The sequence below is a fragment of the Grus americana genome, chromosome 1, assembly GCF_028858705.1.
Source record: "Grus americana isolate bGruAme1 chromosome 1, bGruAme1.mat, whole genome shotgun sequence".
NCBI lineage: Eukaryota > Metazoa > Chordata > Aves > Gruiformes > Gruidae > Grus > Grus americana.
Genome location: NC_072852.1, coordinates 38971084 through 38991060, shown reverse-complemented (window position 1 = coordinate 38991060; position 19977 = coordinate 38971084). Strand labels below are relative to the sequence as shown.

The 19977-nt window shown below is 40.4% G+C and overlaps 2 protein-coding genes and 1 long non-coding RNA gene across 3 annotated transcripts; 2 read left to right on the top strand and 1 right to left on the bottom strand.

Annotated features, from left to right (window-relative positions):
• Window positions 1–1152: 1152 nt before the first annotated feature.
• Window positions 1153–3081, bottom strand: LOC129202744 (uncharacterized). The gene is made up of 2 exons (XR_008575821.1): window positions 3031–3081; window positions 1153–2674 (listed from the first exon to the last, which is right to left on the bottom strand). It is a non-coding gene; the product is annotated as an uncharacterized LOC129202744 (long non-coding RNA).
• Window positions 3082–3202: 121 nt separating this feature from the next.
• On the top strand, window positions 3203–12122 carry TMBIM4 (transmembrane BAX inhibitor motif containing 4). The gene is made up of 7 exons (XM_054816191.1): window positions 3203–3400; window positions 4981–5089; window positions 6889–6994; window positions 8592–8625; window positions 9624–9741; window positions 10222–10267; window positions 10852–12122. The coding sequence occupies exons 1-7, from the start codon at window positions 3304–3306 to the stop codon at window positions 11056–11058; spliced, it is 717 nt and encodes a 238-aa protein (XP_054672166.1). The 5' UTR covers window positions 3203–3303; the 3' UTR covers window positions 11059–12122.
• A 248-nt stretch (window positions 12123–12370) lies between these two features.
• Window positions 12371–19727, top strand: LLPH (LLP homolog, long-term synaptic facilitation factor). Its single transcript, XM_054810809.1, has 3 exons — window positions 12371–12443; window positions 12565–12748; window positions 15776–19727. The coding sequence occupies exons 2-3, from the start codon at window positions 12568–12570 to the stop codon at window positions 15937–15939; spliced, it is 345 nt and encodes a 114-aa protein (XP_054666784.1). The 5' UTR covers window positions 12371–12443; window positions 12565–12567; the 3' UTR covers window positions 15940–19727.
• Window positions 19728–19977: the final 250 nt, after the last annotated feature.

The following is a 19977-nucleotide window of genomic DNA, read 5'->3' as shown; positions in this document are numbered from 1 at the left end:
TGGAGAACTTCCTATTTTGAGCGTGAGGATAATTTCACAGTAACTCACGTTTCTTCAAATTAAGATTCCTCAGGGTCACGCAATAATATGATCCCTCTCAGTTAACTAGCCAGCTATTTTGAAATTAAGAGAACAAAGTTCAGCTGGGGATAAATTAATGGTTAATGGCCATGCGGATGCACCTATATAATCAAACTTCTCTCCTCTGTTTTCCCACATCGCTTTGCATCTGAACTGTGTGCGTTCCAAACACAAATTGCCTGGATGTTACCTCCTTGTTGAAAGGCTGGCAGGCAGCCACGGGGCCCCATGTGTGACTACGTACTCCTGGAACCGCACACCCGGTGCTCCAGCAATATTACAGCAATCATGTCTCGTGCATTTGTACAGAGCCACGCAGAGGTCACGGACTTTGCAATCTGGGAAGAGGAGACCGCTTAGTCCTGCCTCAGCAAGAGCTGCGATGATGTGAAGATACACAGACATATATCAAAGCGATGCTGTGAGGGGTCACTCTGGGAACACCGCTCCAAGCTGCAGCAAACGAAGGGGCTCTGGCACAATGATTTAAAAACAAACCTCTGGAAAGAAGCAGAATCCTGGCCACGCTCCATGTACCTTTCCCAAGTACCTCCCAGCGCCAGATGGACTTTTTCCAGCAAAGCCACCGATTATGTATAACACAGACAAAAGGCACAGAGGAGTCCGTGGTGCTTAGCCAGGGCTCTAGCGAGAGCAAGCTTCCTTTCCCCATACCGGAGTCCAAACCAGGACCCGGAGAACAGAAAGCTCTTTCACCCCTGCACGCACGCACGCAGAGTGGAAGTGTCTAGCCAGTCCTAAGCAAGTCACTGTGGGACCGCAGCGGTTTCAAATAAAAATAGTGTGATGGAGGTATGTTTATGGAAACATCAAATACAGAAAAGAAAGGCAATGTAAAACATACTTTGCTTTTTATAAGGCATATTTAGCATTTTATAAGGTATACTTTCCCAAGTGAGGAATGGAAAATTGCAAAGACATTGAAAGCACTCAGCCAGGCTTGATGTTATTAAACCTCGGTTGAGTACAATCACTCCAAAGCACTGCTCACCGCACAGTGCATTCTGCGTGCAAGTAAGAGAAAAAGATCTTAAGACAAGAACGATGCTCTCTGTTGGCATCAAAATCACAGGCTTTATTGGTATTGCAGATGTAAACAATTTTTCTATTCCCACCTGCGGCAACCCTGGCAGATTGTGCTCGTTGAGTAGCGTCATTGAATCATTTGCTGCTTTGTCTCCTGCCCTTCTGAATAGGCCCATTACTGCTTCTTGGTGGCTTACGTCAGACCTACATCTTCCATGCGGGAGGTGGGTGTGCAAAAGTGCAAAGGTACACATGCCTGTATCCTGCAATCTCCTATCTCCCAGCCTGTGCCTAAACTATTAGCCCAGCCAGGCTAACTATTCCACAGCTTTTGCCTGATTACTCTAAAAAGTTCTCAACTTTTCACCCTGAATCTTCTTTACAGCAGTTTAAGCCACGCTACCTCTTACGTGATACTTTCTCCACAGCTGGAGAACTGCAACAGCCTTTTATAAAGTATTTGAACACTACCATCATGTTTCTCCTTCAATCATTTCTGGGCTCAAACTATTAGCAGGAGATGACTCTGCAGCATGTTCTGAAATTTTCTGTTTCTCAAGCAGAAGTGAGGCCGTCTCTACAATGCATTTTAAAGAAAACTGCTCTGCACATATTAGGAGAGGACAACACCAGATGCTTGTCTGGAACTCTAAATGCTTCTTCTGGGAGAACATCGGTGGTGGTGTTCTGCAGAGGCACGTGCACGAAAGCAGGCAGCATAATTATTTCAAAACAGTTACTATTCAGCAATGCAAACAATGCATAAATTTCCAAATTCAGGATTCAAGCTGAAAGATCCTGCTCTGCAGCAACTAAAAATGCAAAATGACATTAGCAAAACCATAATAATATTATTATTACAGAATAGGTTAATCACAGAATCATATAATTTTTTTACTTCTCCTTTGAGAATCTGAATAGAAGCCACTATTTTCCATTTTTTAAAAGCACTTTATTTTAAAAATAGTCTGATCAATAGATGTATGTAATAACATACATTTCTAAAGTGTCTATCCCTTCAGTTTCTTGGCATGCTTTAGATAATATGCATAAGTTAAAGAATAACATATTGTGCTCCCCATCCCACATCCCAAAATTGTAGCTTTTGTGGATTCCTAAATGTGAGCTACAATCTTGAGCAACTTTGGGGGGGGAGGAGCAATTCCACAAGTACAAAGTCTGATTGTACAAAGTGCTACATGACACCTGAGAACTGTTAGGCATCTTTGTATTCTATTGAATTAAACTGATTTTACTTTGAAGGCTAGGACACAGAACTAGGAGAAAGCCTGAATAAAATTCTACTTTGCATTAAAGGTTTATAGAAGTGAAATTCATCTCTGGTGGAATATACACCGACAGAGAACATGAACGCCCAAAGCCTCTTTTACCAGTTATTGCTGAACGCAACTGCGTGTTTGTAGCTGAGGACAGCCCCAGCTTGCTGGACAACTCTAGCATAGCAGCTAGAGGTGAATCAAAGGTGAAAGCCAGTAGAAAGGCTGATTTTTCAGCCTCTGGAACTTCATCTCCAGACCTTTCAGACCTAAACAGACACAGGAAATAGTGTTTAAGATAAACACAAACACAACTCTTCCTCAAGCCATCGTGAATCATGCTCAGGGCAGGCCTGGGCGGGTAAATGTCAGTACGCTGAAGAAATCTTCATGGGGAACCCAATCCTGCCCTGCTCATGCAACCCTCACACGCAGAAGCTAAAGGACGCAGGTGTCTCTTCCCTCCCTAGGTCACTGCCCGCCCAGGCACACCGCGCCGAGGCCCACACCCACCGACCACCCGCGGCCTGGTGACGGCCGTTAGGCCGCAGCCGTTGGCACTGCCACCCGCCACCGCCGCCGCTCTCCTCAGCTCGGCCTCCCTCCCGCTACAAACTCTGCCCACCCTGCAGCGACAGCGGGGAAAGCCGGGCGGGAAGGGAAGGGAAGGGAAGGGAAGGGAAGGGAAGGAACGGTCGGGCGGGTACGGCCCGGCGCCGCGCAGAGCCCCCGCCGCCGGCCGGGCACGGCCGCCCCCACAGCGCCCCCTGGGAAGGCGGGCAGCCGCCCATCGACGAGCTCGGCCGCTCGACGGAGGGACCTGCTCGGCGGTGCGGTGTGCGATTTCGCTCCCGGAAGGGGGCGGTTGTCGCTGTTGAGGGGGGAGGCGGCGGCGAGGATGGCGGCGGCCGAGCAGTTTTACCCGCGGAGCTCCATCGAAGATGACTTCAACTATGGCAGCAACGTGGCCTCGGCCAGTGTCCACATCCGCATGGGTAGGGACCGGGGCGGGGGATGAGTGAGGCCGCCATCCCCTCCCCTTAGCCCCCCTGCAGCCCTTGCGGAGCGGCCCCTGCTGCCTCCCCTTGCTGGGCGGTGAAAGGGGGTGTCGTTCCCCAGCGCTCCCAACTGGCTCCTCTCTGTTAACCCCATCGCCTGTGGCGTTCAGCTGAACTCAGGTTCTGCGCAGTATGTTAAGCTTCTGGGTAAAGGCTGTGAGTGGGGAGCCGAGGCGTTACTTAGCCCAGGTTAAGCATCGAGGGTGAGAGAAAGATGCGTGGCTGGCGAAAGAGTGGATTTTATCATTTCAGTGTATAGGGACAGGTCTTTTTATCTGCGGGATTAAACCCATGTAGATTCAGACTTGATTTTTCCCAGAGTGATGCATTTTGAAGCCCAAACATGATACGTAAGATGTGTAAAAGTTAAAATTGCTGCTCGTAATCACAGTAGTTTAGCCAGGAAGCTGAGGGATTTCAATTTCTTCTGAGAAGTGTTCAGATATTGTCTCTTCTGCTTAAGCGTTTGCGTGCTGTTAGGTCATATTAGTGGCTGTGAACTATTGCTTTGCTGTTAATACGCACATCTCAAATGCACTGAATACTCTTGTAGAAGGTTTTTAGTCAGTAATCATTGCTGAAATAGCTATAGCGTTACTGGATACATCTTGGAACAAAAGCAACTGTGTGCTGTGAATTTTTTATAAGAGATTTCTGATAAATAGGAGACCTCTTCCTGTAAAAAATACAGTTTTATGTTTGGAAAATCAAGGATGCCATAGGAAATATGAAAGAGGTGTTGCCATTAGCAAAATTGCTGATGCACTTAATAATGTGGGGAGAAGGCTATGCTAGCTAGCAGGCTGCTTCTAGGTTTGTGCAGTTTATTACAACAAAGTAGGCCCCAGTCCTTCATGGCTTACAAGCATATTTAACTTTACCTGCAGCAAGTATGTAATTCAGCTTCTTGTAGTATGTGCTCCTAAACTTGTTTAGGCTGTGCTGTTAAAGATTGACTTGCTTCTCCCTGTAAACTTATTCTTCCTTTCTGAGCATTTTGCTTAATGGACTTGGTCTTCTTCCATTCAGAACAGAGGATATCTGTATGTCCTGAACCACTCCCCACACTTCATAATTTTAGAATTATGAAGCCTGTTAGCTTAATTCTGGGATTTTTTTTTTAGCAGTCTGTATCTGTTGATACCCATTCACTTGCAAGTCGCAAATGATGATTAATGATATTTCACATGGCAGAAGGTAAATCAAATAGATATTACTGTAAAAGCTTTTCCTTTTTAAACTTTAATGGCTGTTTCTGTCTTCCACCGAACTTCCAAGTCAACCTTTCTTCATTTAGGTCCATTAGATACCAGTAATGTGATGTAGAAGGTATACCGTTAATAATTTCTTAGTGAGATTAGGTGTATGTAGTTTTTAAAATAGTCTGAAGTAGTGTTTTTCACGGAATAGAGAGTTTCTAATGTTTCTTTATCAAACAGAAAACTTGTATCTGATTTACTGTTGAACTTTGTAAGTGTAACTCAGAAGTGATTTCATTTTTATTTTCCTTATTCTAGCTTTTCTACGGAAAGTCTACAGCATTCTTTCCATTCAAGTTCTTTTGACCACAGTCACATCTGCAATTTTTCTGTATTCTACTGGAGTGCAGGCATTTGTTCATGAAAGGTAAATACTAAAATGAATTGGAGGTGTTTATCACGTGTTAGGTATAGTTTATGTAGTTTGTTGCTCTGGAACACTTCAGTATTCCCAATAGTTTTGATACCCTCTGTTTTGATTCTATAATAGAAATTTTGTAACCTGATAGAAAATTACTTTTCTTCTCTGACATTGTTGTGATTTGGCTGGCAGCTAAAACAACTACACAGCTGTTTGCTCACTTCCCCTTCCCTCAGTGGGATCGGGGAGAGAATCAAAAAGAAAAAGATAAAACTCATGGGTTGAGATAAAGACAGTTTAATAGGACAGAAAAGGAAGAAGAACATGATAAGAATAATAGAATATTCAAAACAAATGATGCACAGCACAATTGCTCACCACCTGAAACTGATACTCAGCTAGTTCCTGAGCTGCACTGCCTCCCAGCCAACTCCCCCAGTTATATACAGAGCATGACGTCATAGGGTATGGAATATCCCTTTGGCCAGTTTGGGTCAGCTGTCCTGGCTGTGTCCCCTCCCAGCTTCTTGGGTGCCCCGCACCTTCTCATTGGCAGGCCAGTATAAGAAGCTGAAAAGTCCTTGACTGCTTGGCAACAACTAAAATATTAGTGTGTCGCCAACATTATCTTCACCCTAAATCTAAACCACAGCACTACACCAGCTGCTAGGAAGAAAATTTAACTCCATCCCAGCCAAAACCAGGACAGACATTTTTCTCTTTGGTTTATTATAAAAATTTATTTTTATTATTATCATTAAAGTTATTTTAATCACTATTAATAGTGCTTATTTTAATATTTACGCTATGAAAACCTATATATCAGTGGCAAAACTTCTCAATTATTGACATTTCTTGTTTTATGATCTAAGTATCTGCTTTTAGAATCTGGAATGCTGTTCCAAAAAACTGAATAATGTCTTACTCCTCTCCCTCCCTCCTTCCCCCATCTTCTTTTGGTTTGTTTTTGGTTTGTTTTTTTTTTTTCCCTGAAAACTAGTCTGCTAAAATTCCTGTGGGCTTGCTTCTTTTTGCCTCTCAAAAAACAAACTGTGGTGAATGGGCAGGGGAAAAGAACAACTGGGGAAAGGAGGAGAGCACCGAGTCAGTTCTGGTTTTCCCCCAAGTGCACTTGCAGACTTTGCTTTTACTTTCACTTCAAAGCCCAAATAAAAAAGGAGCATCAAACACTATGTGAAAGTTTGTATAAGCTGTAGTGCATACAACAGAGGTTGTAAAACTACAGTTTTCTACTTAAATCTGATAATTTAAAATCGTCCTGCTCACTTAGAACTGTTGTGATTTTGTGTTTCATTTTGGTCCAGTTTTTGCTAGGAAGGTTGCTTGAATGATGTAATTATAGGAATACTTACTGGTCAGTAATGATTTTCTTTGGTGCAGTCAGTGCCCATGTTTGTTGCCTTCAGGTGCTTATAAAAAAAGAGTTCCCTGAACATGAAGTTCTTAATAGGCAAAATATTACATATAGTTTAATACTGTTAGTTTAGTACAGATGGATTTTCCTCTTCATACGGATTCATCTCCAGATGATGGATTCCTGGGCAATCTTTAGCTTCAGTATGAAAAAATTGTCTTTACTTGTGACTGTACTATTTTTACGTGATTATCTGTGGTGGTATGTTTTAGAGCAGTTCTGTAAAACTTGCTTTATATTTACTTTGGATATATGGAGCAGTATCTTCATCTAGGTGATCACTTAAAAACTTGGTTTTATATAAACTGGTTTTTAGTCTTCCAGATACTTTATTTTAATTTTGATGACCTTTTTGTATGAAACTTTACAGGCCTGGCTTGCTTTTGATATCTGGGTTTGGATCTTTGGCTATAATCGTGGCACTGACCCTCTACAGACACCAGCATCCTGTGAATTTATACCTGCTGTTTGGATTTGTAAGTATTTATATAAATTCAGTTTTAGTAGTCCCTAGAGTATCTTTCATTGTGGTGAACTCCTTGAAGCAAACTGGTGATGGCTAATTTGTTTTTCTTGTATTCCTTGAAAGATACTCTGTATACTTAAAAAGTTCTGAGTTACTTTTTTGGAGGTTCTATCCGCAGGTTGTTCCTGGATAGCCTCTACTTCACGTTTCTTCCAGCATCTTTTTAGGAAGAGTATTAGAACTTGGAATCAGGTTGAGCAAGCTTTTTTTTCTGTGTGTGTGTGTATAAATGTATCTATCTGTCTGCTCTCATTGTTCTGCTGATGTCAGTGGTTTTTTCTATGAAACTGCTCAGTAGGAAAGGAGGCATTTCTGTTACCTTATTTGTTTAATGGGCAGCCTTCAGCAGAGACCCAAATGCAACCAGCCATATGTTTATTTTGTTACTTGTTTTCTTTTTGATGATGAATTCTGAGCATGTTTCCAACAGAGGTAGGTCAATAAGAGCTGTCCTCAAATTTCAGTCTCCTGGCTGATGTTGCAAATTGGTAGATATGGGCTAACTGATGCTCTTGGACATTTTGGATTATGTAGCAAAACAGTCTTCTGAAAAGAAGTCACAGTAACACCATTGGAATTTGATGCTTTAGGAGTTGCCTAAATTGTATTTGTGATACAACAGAAAGAGAGCTTTGCTATGTAAGTAAATAGACTGTTTAAATTGTAATACAGTTTATGCTTCCTGACTTCGGAACTCTTGCAGCAGAGTAAAACATTTAAAAACTTTCAACAAGCGCAGCTGGAACAAAGAGTGATGTAATAGTTTGGCCAAATGTGGTGTGGGAATTTGTGATATGACAGTTTAAGTATTACATTGTGTAGGAATAGAAGGATTCAAATCTGTGTGTGGTAAATTGGTTTAAACAAATCATGGGTTAAATGTTCTGTTATTTCTGACCTCTTGGTTTGTGCCATAGGTACTTTTCTCCTCTTTTATTGTAATGAAACTTAATTTGAAATTACCTTTTAGAAAAATTCAGTGCCCGTACTAGCCTTCAGCCCAGACGTCAATAATAGGTTTGATTTTATGTTGGCTGTTTCAAAACAAGGACAAGTGGGAAAAGGAAATTGACGCAGACACTTAGCTGTCTAATGAGATTTTAAGAGTGTTGGATGAAAGTATTTCAAATATTGAAAAGCACGCAAAAATCTGAAAACAATTCAGTTCTTATAGCAGCTCTATAAGCTCTATTTCTATATGGAGAAATTTTATAGCACCTTGAATGGTTTGTAAGAAGTGTGATAAGAATGCTGTGTGCTTTGAGTAGAAAACCTAAATGGCTTTTTTCTACAGGGGCTGTCTCTCGTTCATTTTCAGTTTATATTGTATTATTTTTATGTAACACAACAACTTCCAGCACAGTAAGACAGTATGATTTCTTGTTAAAACTAAACATGTTTTCACATACAAAGATGTAACAGGAGAGCTAATGTATTGCATGCTGGGCTTACATAGCAGAATGGGATTCATTGCATGTGAAGTCTCTGTGTAAGTGTTTTGTGAGGTTTTTTTAATCCTTGTAATTTTTTGTTTCTACTTTTTGTAGACCCTACTGGAAGCACTGACAGTTGCCATTACAGGTAAATGGTAGCCATCCTATTGTCTGATTCCTTAAAGAAATTGGAAAAGGAATCCAATATGTTGTACTAATTGCCATCTGAGATTCCTAGACGTGATTAAAGTGATAATAAATCCCATGTTTGAAAATTTTAATGACAGTGATATGACTTTAGCAAAAAACCCCAGGGAATCAAGGGAGAAAACTGGATGCTGATCCAGAACTGAAGCTGTATAAACCTGAAGTGAAAAATGAGTTGTGCCATCCATTCTTTTGGTACAGCTAGCAATGTTCTTTCCTATAAGGCAGCTCTCAGCAGAGCTGCAAGTGAAATAACCTCATCTTCCCCCTCTATTTCCTCCAAGGGAATTACTTTGAGTTTGGAGAGTTCTGTACTTTGTCAGGGTTGAGATGGGGTGGTGTGTGGAGAAGTTACAGCATCACCTTGCACTGTAGCTTTCAGCAATCCTTATGGTTTATGGTCTCCTGAAAAAAAAAAAAAAAAAAAGGTCATTTGGGGAAAGGAAAGATTGAGGAAGGAGGGAAAAGAAAAGTTCCACTCATTTCTCTTATCTTTCCCTTCCTACCCCCTAATCAAAACTTTTATGAGCCTTTGCAGGGGACTGATTGTCTTGTGATTTTTTTTTTTTCTTGTTTGAGTATCCTGAAAAATTCAGATAGCTTTTTCCTTAAGATCTCAGATATCTAGACTTAAAAATACTTCTTTCTTTTTTTTTTGTTTGTTTTTATTGTGAGTAGGGAAGATCTGTTATCTCCATTTAAGAAGCTACAGCTGTACAATAACTGTCAAACTTAGCTAGTGCAAGGGTCTGTGAGTCCTGTGATCATAACTTTGAAGTGCAAAGGCAAGTTCAGGCACAATTTACTTTTTTTTGTTCACAGTTAAGATTATTTTTTTTCCTGTCTGTGAAAGTTTAAACTTCTGTTTCCTCAACAGAAAATTTAGCAAATCTATAGCGTAGTATTCTTTAAATGACGGTTTACTACTTCTGTTTATAGTGAGTTTCTATGATGTGTCCGTCGTCTTGCAAGCCTTTATTCTTACTACTGCTGTATTTCTTGGACTGACTGCATATACCTTGCAGTCAAAGAGAGACTTCAGCAAATTTGGAGCAGGGTATGTTGTCATATTAATGATTGGGGGTTTTTTAAGCTAGTTTTTTCCTTTTTTAAAGCAAGCTTTGCAGATATGATAATGAATACTGGTCAATAGAACTTGCTTCAAGGGAATGGTGAGGGTGTTATTTATCTTAAATTATTAATTTTATGCAGTTCTGTTTTCTTGGTAGGAAATTATTTTCTGTGATTATGATTCTTAAAACCATAGTATTACACTAAAGCACTAGTTTATCTGGATTTTTCACTCAGACAGAGGGAAGCTGCTTCAGATATTTTTTAAAAAGTAAATTTAGGACAACTTTTGACAGCTTTATAAAACCAAGTTTTACTGCTGATACCAATGAACAGTTGGCATCTAAGAATTAGGGACATTGACTTACCAAATATATTATAAAGAGGTTTTATAGAAAGGGAAGAGATTTTAAGTAAAATTTAAAAGAAAATATATTGTTGCTCACAGTTTAATTTTTTTTTTCAGCCTCTTTGCTTGTTTGTGGATTTTAATCTTCTCGGGTTTCTTGAGGGTAAGATACCTTGTGTTTACGGTTAAAAAATATTCTTTACCATAAATCTTTTACTAACTTCTAGTATAACAACAAGGGTTTGGACAGTTCAGTGTAGCTTAATGAAAGAAATTTCCTAACCAGATCCATTACTGTTGTTGATTGTGCTGCTGATCTTTTAACCATTCGTTTCCAATTCAATTTTTTGTTGGATGCTGTTCTTGCTAATGTAAAAGTGGTATTTGCACCGCTTGACGAAATTTGTCAGTCGAGATCCACAACTTAACTGAGAGAATGGGAAGGAGATTTGGGGTTTAACTGCATTTTGTTTTTCTAATCTTTCTGCTGTTAATATTCTGGAGACCAGAGCTTCCTCTCTCTGAAGTGGAGGCACTTTTACTCAGTTCAAGAGATTGTGTGACTGGGGACTATATGAAATAAGAACATTTAAATATAATATATAATACTGTATTTGTATGTATATAATAGTAAAAAGACAGTGCGTATCCTTGTTTGAAGTATGGCGTATCACTATGCAGGGATTTTGATATTAAAAAGAAAATTAAATTTACAAATTTTTTATTTCATGTTTCATTTGCCTCCAGCTGTTTTTCTATAGTGAGACAATAGAGTTGGTGTTTGCTGCTGCCGGAGCTCTTCTGTTCTGTGGATTTATTATTTATGACACTCATTTGCTGATGCACAAATTATCCCCTGAAGAGTACATACTGGCTGCAATCAATCTCTACTTGGACATCATCAATCTGTTCTTACACCTGCTGCGTTTACTGGAAGCATTTAATAAAAAATAGTCAAAAGCAGTGTGGTTTGACTATAGCATATATAAAGTTAAGTACCTGAATAGCATTTGGATGATCTACAAACTGTGTGGCTCTGTCTTCTAGAGACTGAATCTTTATTATTTTTTCATTCCATTAATATTGATCCCTTAGGGAAAAAAAAGGCTTTTTATGTAGCTAAACTTCTTCTCTAGAATATATATTTTATGTAGTTGACAGGCTGTCATCATTTCAGTCACTTTTTAAATCACTTAATTTGCACTTGACATAATTCACGATTAAAACGCTTGCCAACTTGCGATTGCTCCAGAGTAAGCCTTTCTGCTCTTCTGTAGCTGCTGGAAAGGTTTCCTTTGGGATTGTAAGTGTGTGCACCACATAAGGGTGGCCTGAGTTTATCATTATGCAATGTTTTACTAAGCTAAAATTTTTTTATAGTTTTTGTTTGGTAAAATGGAATGTTTTCTCTAACAGAGATACTCTGTTCTTGTTAAGGGCTGTCTGATTATTATGTAAGCCGTGAGGGTGTTAATTAAAGGGAATGTTCTTCATGTAAGTATTATTTCTTGCCTATCTTTCAGTGTTCTGAAAAATCATTTGGCGATGGATTCTGGCATTTTATCAACTTGTGTATATTAAGGTTAATTGTCCGTCAGTAAAAATTGGGAAACCTTTGGTCTGTTCTTGCAGCTGAGACCGGAGGCCAGGGGCGAGGAGAAGGAGCATTGCAATCCTTGCCGGGCAGGCAAGCGCTGGCCGGCGAGGACCGGCTGCTCGCCAAGCTGCTGAAACCCTGGAAGGGCAGGCAGGGTAAAAACAATTTTGAAAGGCTTTCTTATTTCATCTGCAGCGTTTCTGTGGAAGTATTGTTACCGCTCGCTGTCGTGTCAGTGAGAGGTTAGCGGAAAGGTGACGCAGTACGTGGGGAACGCCCCGTGTCCTACATGCTGGAACTTGACCGAGACTGCGAATTGTTTTGAGCAAGTGTGACGATTTCCCTCTCTGTCCTAGGGTTTCATTAAGAAATGTGTGGAATTAGCTAAAAATAAAACTTCACTTTTTTCCTTGTGATTAAATACGTGTTTATTTTATCACCCATCCCCACCACTCAGTGGTGGTTGGACGTTATTTCCCACCCGCAGCTCGGTCCGTGGCACAAGCACGGGGTGGGAAGGCGGCGGGGCGAGTCGGGGCTCGCCTTCCTCCCGCCGGTGGCGGCCGGGAGCCGGGGCGCGCTGGCTCGGAGAGTTACGGTAGGCGCTGCCGGACAGCGGGGAGGCTGGGGAAGTTCGGTAGGGGCGGGGCCTGACGGGATCAGCCTGCGCCGCCCTGCGCATGCGCGGACAGGGATCGCAGCCCAGCGCGAGGGTGGACGGCGGGCCTCGTGCGCGGCTGGGGTGAGCGGGGGGAGGGGCTGCCCCCCCCAGTTCGCGTCCTGCCCGGCCGTTGGAAGGCCCTTAACGGCTCCTCTGCCCTGCGCTTGCTTCGCCCTCACTGCTTCCCTCTTCCCTCCCTCAGGACATGGCGAAGAGCTTGAGGAGCAAATGGAAGAGGAAGATGCGGGCGGAGAAGAGGAAGAAGAACGCGCCCAAGGAGTTGGAGAGGCTGAAAAAAATCCTGGGAACCAACGCGGATGTCGTCATGGAGGAGGTCAAGGAGGTGGCGACCGTGCTGCCCCCTAATAAAGTCCTCGAGCAGGGGGGTGAGTCGGGCTCTCGCTGGGCGGTGCTGGAGTTACGGGGAGGGCCCCGCTGGCAAACCGGCCCGGCCCCTGAGCGAGGCCGAGGCGCCCGCGCCTGACCCAAATCTTTACCTTTTAAAGCTAAAAGATGCTGTTAAATCATTGCATCTGGTCACATCACAACATTAGCTTCTGTATTGCATCCGGTCGCTTGTGGAACAAGCTTATTAACGTTTGGTTTAAAGTATGTAGTATCTTATAGAGACATGTCTCTCTGTGAAAACATCAGGTGAGTGAGGATTCATCCCTTAGCAGTTGTTCCAATCACAGCGTTATACTTGCTGTTAAACTGCAGATAGGATATAATTTCCCTCCTAGTTAAAGGAAGACAGTAAAAGTTGGATCTAAATCTAAAGTAATTTTGTAGGGATTTTGTCAAGAATAAAATGATTTTTTTTTTCCTTTTCAAATGTACTGTCTCAAGGTAGAGGGAGTAGGGACCCTGGGTTTGTGTGCTAATTAATGCTGCGTTGCACATGGTGCAGGAGTGGGGGGTATTAGGCGTCTTCACATAATACCATCTGCCTCTCTATTCCTTGAATAGGATGTAATCTGTAAAGGAAGTAACCCAGGAAGTGGAAACAAAGGTTTTAAATAGCTACATACTGGACAGGAGTCAGAAGGATGCCTCTTTGCAAAACTACAGTCCAAACTAAATCATAATCCTTCTTACTTCTCCAGTTTATGCCACTTAAGCTGTTGGGATATTGCTGAAGTGAGCTTTTTATGTGGCATGCAGAAGTCTCTTGAGACACCACAATGGGGATGTAGAATAATATGATTCTGTGATTCTAATAATGCTAGTAATAGCTGTCAGTCACACAGTCAGTGTTTCAGAAAGTAGGAGAGACGGGGAAGTGTGGTGAGGTTGAATAGCAGAGCCTGTAAACTATATTGAAAATGAAAATCGAATCCTATATAAAAATACTGGCCCGATTAAGGGTAGCTTGGAGTATAATTTGTAATTTTATCCGTGGTTCTCATTTGTCCCATAAACCAGATGTAAAAGTTATTCTTTATGGGACTGTTAGAATTGAATTTTCAAAATGTTTTGGAACATTGTCAGCCTTCTGATGCTGAAGCTGGAGGAAACGTCGTTGTCTTAAACGTAGTTTCTGAAGCAAATGACTGGCTGTCTGTCATTTCTGCACCCCCTTCCAAGTCTACTGGCAACTTTTCTACAAGTTTCACTTGGCCTTTGTAGAGATAGCAGCCTCAGAAATACCAAAGAATATGTATATATTTCACAAAACAGCTACAAGTTTTGCGAAAATAATGGTGTCATCTTTGAGAGGACCTTTCAGCAGTGTTTGTGGACACAAGGGAGTTCACATGGCCAAATGTTATAAGGACTGAAGTAGATGAAAGCTTCTTCCCACATACGTACTTTCAATAGAGAGGTGAATAATTTTCCAGCCTAAGAAAGTATATAGGTGTATACTAGGGACATTTTCCTGTGTTACTTTAAGGTATTTTTTCACAGCACACTGTGAAATTTATTTATTTATTTAAGGTTTTGTTGTCAGGAGAAAAAATAATGGAAGGTCTGGTTAGCCTTTGGTCAAAAATGGTTTTGTAGTTTTTTTTAAAACTTTGTGGGCATGCACATATTTTTCAAGATAATAATATCCACTGAGTCTATTTTGATAACCTACTTTTATAGCTTTTTTTCCTTGGTCCTTTTCTCTTTGTCTTTAACCCTTTGATAGGTTTTCTTTATGTCCTTGGACCACTTCAGTAGGTTTCTTCCTGTTACTAATTTCTACAGCATCCTTGAGATTGCAAAGTATGAGGAAAACATTGTGCTATGTGAACAACTGGTGTTGTTATTTGTCCAGGAGTATTTCTTCATTTAGTTAATGTTGTGGCTGACTTTGATTGTGGATGTGCTTTTTTGCAGTCAAAATTCATGTAAAGATTAACCTTAATCATATGATAGGAGAGGAATTGCGGAAGAAGCTTACGTATGTAGAGTTGGTTTTCTTGGGGTGTTGGCTTTTTTGTGTTGTATTGTTGGAGGCCATGTCTCATTCTATAACATTTGGAAAACAACACTGTTAAGAAGGCCTCGTGTTTTGTTTCTCTGGTGTCTCAGGAGGTTTCTGGAGCTGGCACTCTTCTTTGCTGCCTGTCCCGTGCTGGATCAGCCTTTGGTTGTGCCAGCAGGCTGTAGGCCTCTGCAGGTTCTCTGCTGACAAGTATTCCCATCCCAATTTCAGGGCTCCCTAAACACATCTCTGTGGTGCAGATCTGTGTAGACTCATTGGTGGATTGGAAATAAGGTTGAAATTAAATAGTAGAGCGTGGTTCAAATCTGTACTTAACTAGGTGTTCCTCTTGTAGCCTTGTCTCACCGAGACATGACATTCATGTGGTGTTAGCTAGCTGGGGACACCGTTCTTGGGAGTGACCATGTCACAGGAAGCCTTCCTGATCCTAGAGATTAATCCTGTATTTCTGTCTCTAAAGACGGTAGACTTGACCTCGTGGTCACTTCTTGAGGCAAATGTAGCATCACTGGCTCGTGCTTCGTACCGTCATTGTGTTTCAGCTTTTCTCTTTATTCTTCTCTTTACCTGTCTTCATCTTCCACTCAATTTAATTTAATTTTTTTAGAAGAGATCTTAAACATTACATCATAAAAAGTGTTTAATTGTGATATGTTTCAGGAAGCCTGTGGTTTCCTGTATAGTTGCAGCTTTTGATGGAGACCACACACAACGTTTCTAGACACAGTATTGGAACAGATGGCAAACTAAAGAATAAGGTGCTTTGCGCAGACACGGGCCTTTAGGGAAAATTCTGCGTATTTACTATCAGCTGTTGAAGTTCCTGGATTGTAATTGTATTGGTTTGGAAAGTGCTTTCTACATACAAATATTGTTGCGTGTAGGGATATTTTTATCATTTTTGGCAATCTAGTAACAAAATAGCTTCTGTGAAACTGATTCATGTATTTTACTCACTATAGATACTTTTCTTTTTCAGATGACTGCAAAATGGACATAGATAATAAACGAAACAAAAAGACTCTTCTAGATCAGCATGGACAGTACCCAATATGGATGAATTCCAGGCAGAGAAAGAAGTTTAAGGCACAGCGTGTTAAAGGGAAAAAAAAATCAAAATTGGCCAAAGGCCTAGTCTGGTAAAATCAGAGTTTTGTAAGATCATATTTTACTTACAAAATAAATATCCCAAATAAGTACATGATATTTTTGTGCTTGGCCACCTAGTATAATTTATTGTGTTGTGTGAACTTTTGAAGAGATTATTAGGCCAGCAAATCATGAAAGCAATATCAACTTGGTGTCTGCCAAACTTAAAAAATAATAATACAAAAAGCAAGCTGAGTGCCTTTGAATAGACTAAGCGTCTGTGGTTATCTGTTTTCTTGAGGGGGAAGGGTCTTCATCTTTTATATTGCGAACATTGAAAATGCTAAAGGAAATCCTAAAAATAATGAAACTGTAAATGGTTTTTGTACCGTGGTCTTTGTCAATGTAATTTGTCTTGTAGTAAATTTAACCAAAGGATTCTGTAAATTCACCATATCCTTTAAATTCTTCTGTAAAATTACTTTTGTTGCGCCAATTTTTGTTGCTTTTAACATCTGGTAATTAAGAAAAAACAGTCTTTTAATATGTAACTTAAAAGAGGTTATACACTGAAATCAACACCAAGGTTTCACAAAACTTCTGTAAGTAAAAAACCAAAGTGTTCACAAAGAGGAAGTTGTTGGAACAAAAACGTATTTCATTGCTGTCTGCAACTGAAGTATTGTTGGAACTAAATAACTGAAAGTACACCTGATTATTATTAATATGAGAGAATAGAAATGTGCAGATTGGAAATAAAATATTTAAGACCTTTTCCAAGTTTTAGTAAAGTAAATGAGAATTTACTTTTCCATATGTATTTTCAGTAGCCTTTTATTTTTCTTACAATGGTACTCATCTATCATCCTTTAGGGTGTGGGCATAGGATAAAATATTGCATGATTGCATAGCAGATGCCATTTGTACGTGATTAGTTACAATTGGTTGCACATTACTCAGCAATAACACGCGATGACAGATGCAAGAATTAGTTGCCCTGAAAGCTTGTGTTTTTAAAATGTCTCTCATTACAAGGATGGAAATAATTACAGTACCAGTCCTGCAGTATGTTGCCTCTTGAAGTACCATTCATCGATACAGAGCGTAACCTTTGTCCAGCTTCATCCAAGATGGGATCCACGTTCTGTAATTGCCCACAAATTGCGATGTGTCTCTGTTGTGATAACTTGGGCATAGGAAATGGGATTTATTCCTTTGAAGGTAATTACACTAGTTTATACTGTGCTAAAATCCACTGAGAAGACATCGACCTGATAGAAAAGTTAGTTTTTCTTGAAAAAATGGTGGGGTTTTTATTATTGTTAGGGGAAAAGTATTCTGTTGCTCAGGTAGAGAGCTGCAAAGGTGTTGGAGGAAATACCAATGCTTCTGTTTTCACATGCATTGACAGTTAATGAGACTTGGTAAGATGCATAGATCAAAGTTTTACTAAATGATGTGCCATTAATAACTTTGGACTTTAAAAATATTTCCATTAAGTTGATAATACCCCTGCTAAAAAAAACCCAGATGCTCTTAGTTTTTTTGTTTTATTAGATAAATGGGTCTAGATTTCAGTATCAAACATTTAGATTAGTGCTACTTAAAAATATGGAGGAAAGTGTTCTTTAAGGATCAAATTATGTTTATCCAAAAATGGAATGAACAGTTTGTGTTTGTTTACTATTTTAATGACATAGGCTGTATTTTGCTGAATGTGTGCTTTGGGGAGTTGTGGAGTGGAGCTTCTTGGGTTTAAGTACTAACAATTTGGCTTCTTTCTGTAGAGTAAGCACAGTGCTATTTTTAACATGCTTGTTTGTAAATCAGATTACTTTCAAGCAGCTGCTGGTGGGAAAGCAGGCTGCTTTTCCTGCGTGGGGGTAATCTGATTGGCAAAGTACTCCCATTTAAATGTATGGCTTCAGAGTCAGTTTATTCTCATTCTTTAGGTGCGCAGCCATACTCTGTATCTCATCTTAATCAAGGCTGCCACCCCTGTACTGGCTGTATCTTCTCTCCCTGGAGTAGTTCCAGTTCTGCCTCTGCTCCTTCTAGAAGAGAAAATGATCTGCACAGCTGAATACTCTCTGATTTCTGCTTTCATGACCTAGCCCTGAGCTTTGTTGCGCAAATTTATTAGTCTACTGCTTTTGTGACCAGATTAGGGATTTGTATCTCAAATGAGAGACAGCAGATGCTGCACTGATCTTTTATTTAGCAGTTGCTTCCTACCAGCTGAAACAATACTGGCTGTGTGAGGTATTTCCTTCATGGTGTCCACGATAAAGCCAAACAGGTTCACTTAAACTACAGATATTTTAAGACATCCTGTTTGATTTTTGAGCTGAAACAGAGGATGAGGAAGGAATAAAGCCCAGTCTTTACTGGGAGGCAGATCTTAGTCTAGTACTGATGTACTTGTGTGTACAGCATTACAGCTTGCTTGAGTGAGGCACACCTCTCTGGGCCAGGAAAGATTTTGAGAGCCTGGTTGGGTGGGATCTGTAATCCAGGCTGAAGGCTCACTTGCAGACAGATAGCAGGAGCCTGGCTAAGTGCAGCACGGATGTAACCTCGGAGATTAAGTCACAGATGCAGCAGGAAGTTTTATCTTCTAGGGTCTGAGCATATACTATTATTGTGGTTTAACCCAGCCAGCAGCTAAAACCCCCATGGCTGTTTGCTCGCTCCCCCACCACCACCCAGTGGGATGGAGGGAGAGAATTGGGGGAAAAAAAAAAGGGTAAAATTCGTGAGTTGAGATAAAGTCAGTTTAATATGACAGAAAAGGAAGATGATGATGGTAATAATAATGATAAAAGAATATACAAAACAAGTGATACACAGCACAATTGCTCACCACCTGCACACCACTGATGTCCAGTTAGTTCCCAAGCCGCAGTCCAGCCTCCATTCAGCTTCCCCTGAGTTACATATTGAGCGTGACATCATATGGTATGGAATATCCCTTTGGCCAGTTTGGGTCAGCTGTCCTGGCTGTGTCCCCTCAGCTTTTTGTGCACGCCCAAGCCTCATCGCTGGTGGGGCAATATGAGAAGCTGAAAAGTCCTTGGCTTGGTGCAAGCGTTGCCTAGGAACGACAACAATATCAGTGTGTTATCAACATTATTTTTATCCTAAATCCAAAACAGCACTATACCCGCTGTTAGGAAGAAAATTAACTCTATCCCAGCTGAAACCAGGACAACTATATATGGATATTGTAATTTCGTGTTTGGAATTTGCTTTAGATTTGCTTTGAGTAGCTATCTTTTTGAATGTGAATACCAAGTTTTTAGTTGTCATTGAATATGTGATTTACCTTGCTGAATCTGAAACACATTCTGTTTGGTCAGTTGATGGAAAAAAAAATCATTTGTGTTTCTTTACAATAGAAAATGAATTTAAACGTATTAAGGTTTGGCTGAAATATATGTTTTAAAAGCCCGTAGAGGGATTTTCAAAAAAGTAAACTATCTGCCTCTAAACAGTGTTCTAATTATATCATGATTTGTTGATCTTTATCTAAAAAAAAATTTAAGTTGTGATTGAGGGAGAAAAGATTGCAGTTGATTAAACAAACTAATGGAAGTCTAAAAGTCTGTAACTGAAATGGCATTGTCAGAGTTGTTTTGGGTTTTTTAAATTGTGTAACTGCACTATCATAAAACTTCTTTGTTGAAGCTTCCTACCACTGTAACTCTGCCACCTACCTGCAAAGTGCTGTGGTAGCTGTATTTCATAGACCTACGAGAGGTAGGGGAAATAACGTAGGCAGTTTCGAACTGCAAGCATAAATGCCAGAACTGAAAGAATTAAATATTGTCATTTTATTGAAATCTTTATGTGTACAAAATGTGTCTGTGTATACAGTGTAAAAACTGCATTAGCAAATTACCAAATGTGCTGCAGATTGTTGGCAGTTTCCTGAGAAGACGACAATGCCTGCCCTTTTTGACGCAGTCTGCAGGATTTGGTTTTAAAGTGAGTTATTTCAGATGTCTAAAATAACTGGTGGTGGTGGTAGCGCAGTTCCTGGGCTTTTCTGGGAACTCATTCCTGCACTGGGACACCTTTTCTCCATTGTGT

Excerpts from the sequence above, each read along its gene's own strand:
- TMBIM4 (XM_054816191.1), top strand. The coding sequence starts at position 3,304 with ATGGCGGCGGCCGAGCAGTTTTACCCGCGGAGCTCCATCGAAGATGAC. Across the intron at positions 6,995-8,591 it reads TATACCTGCTGTTTGGATTT|ACCCTACTGGAAGCACTGAC; the intron begins GTAAGTATTTAT and ends TACTTTTTGTAG. Across the intron at positions 9,742-10,221 it reads TTCAGCAAATTTGGAGCAGG|CCTCTTTGCTTGTTTGTGGA; the intron begins GTATGTTGTCAT and ends TTTTTTTTTCAG.
- LLPH (XM_054810809.1), top strand. The coding sequence starts at position 12,568 with ATGGCGAAGAGCTTGAGGAGCAAATGGAAGAGGAAGATGCGGGCGGAG. Across the intron at positions 12,749-15,775 it reads TAAAGTCCTCGAGCAGGGGG|ATGACTGCAAAATGGACATA; the intron begins GTGAGTCGGGCT and ends TTTCTTTTTCAG.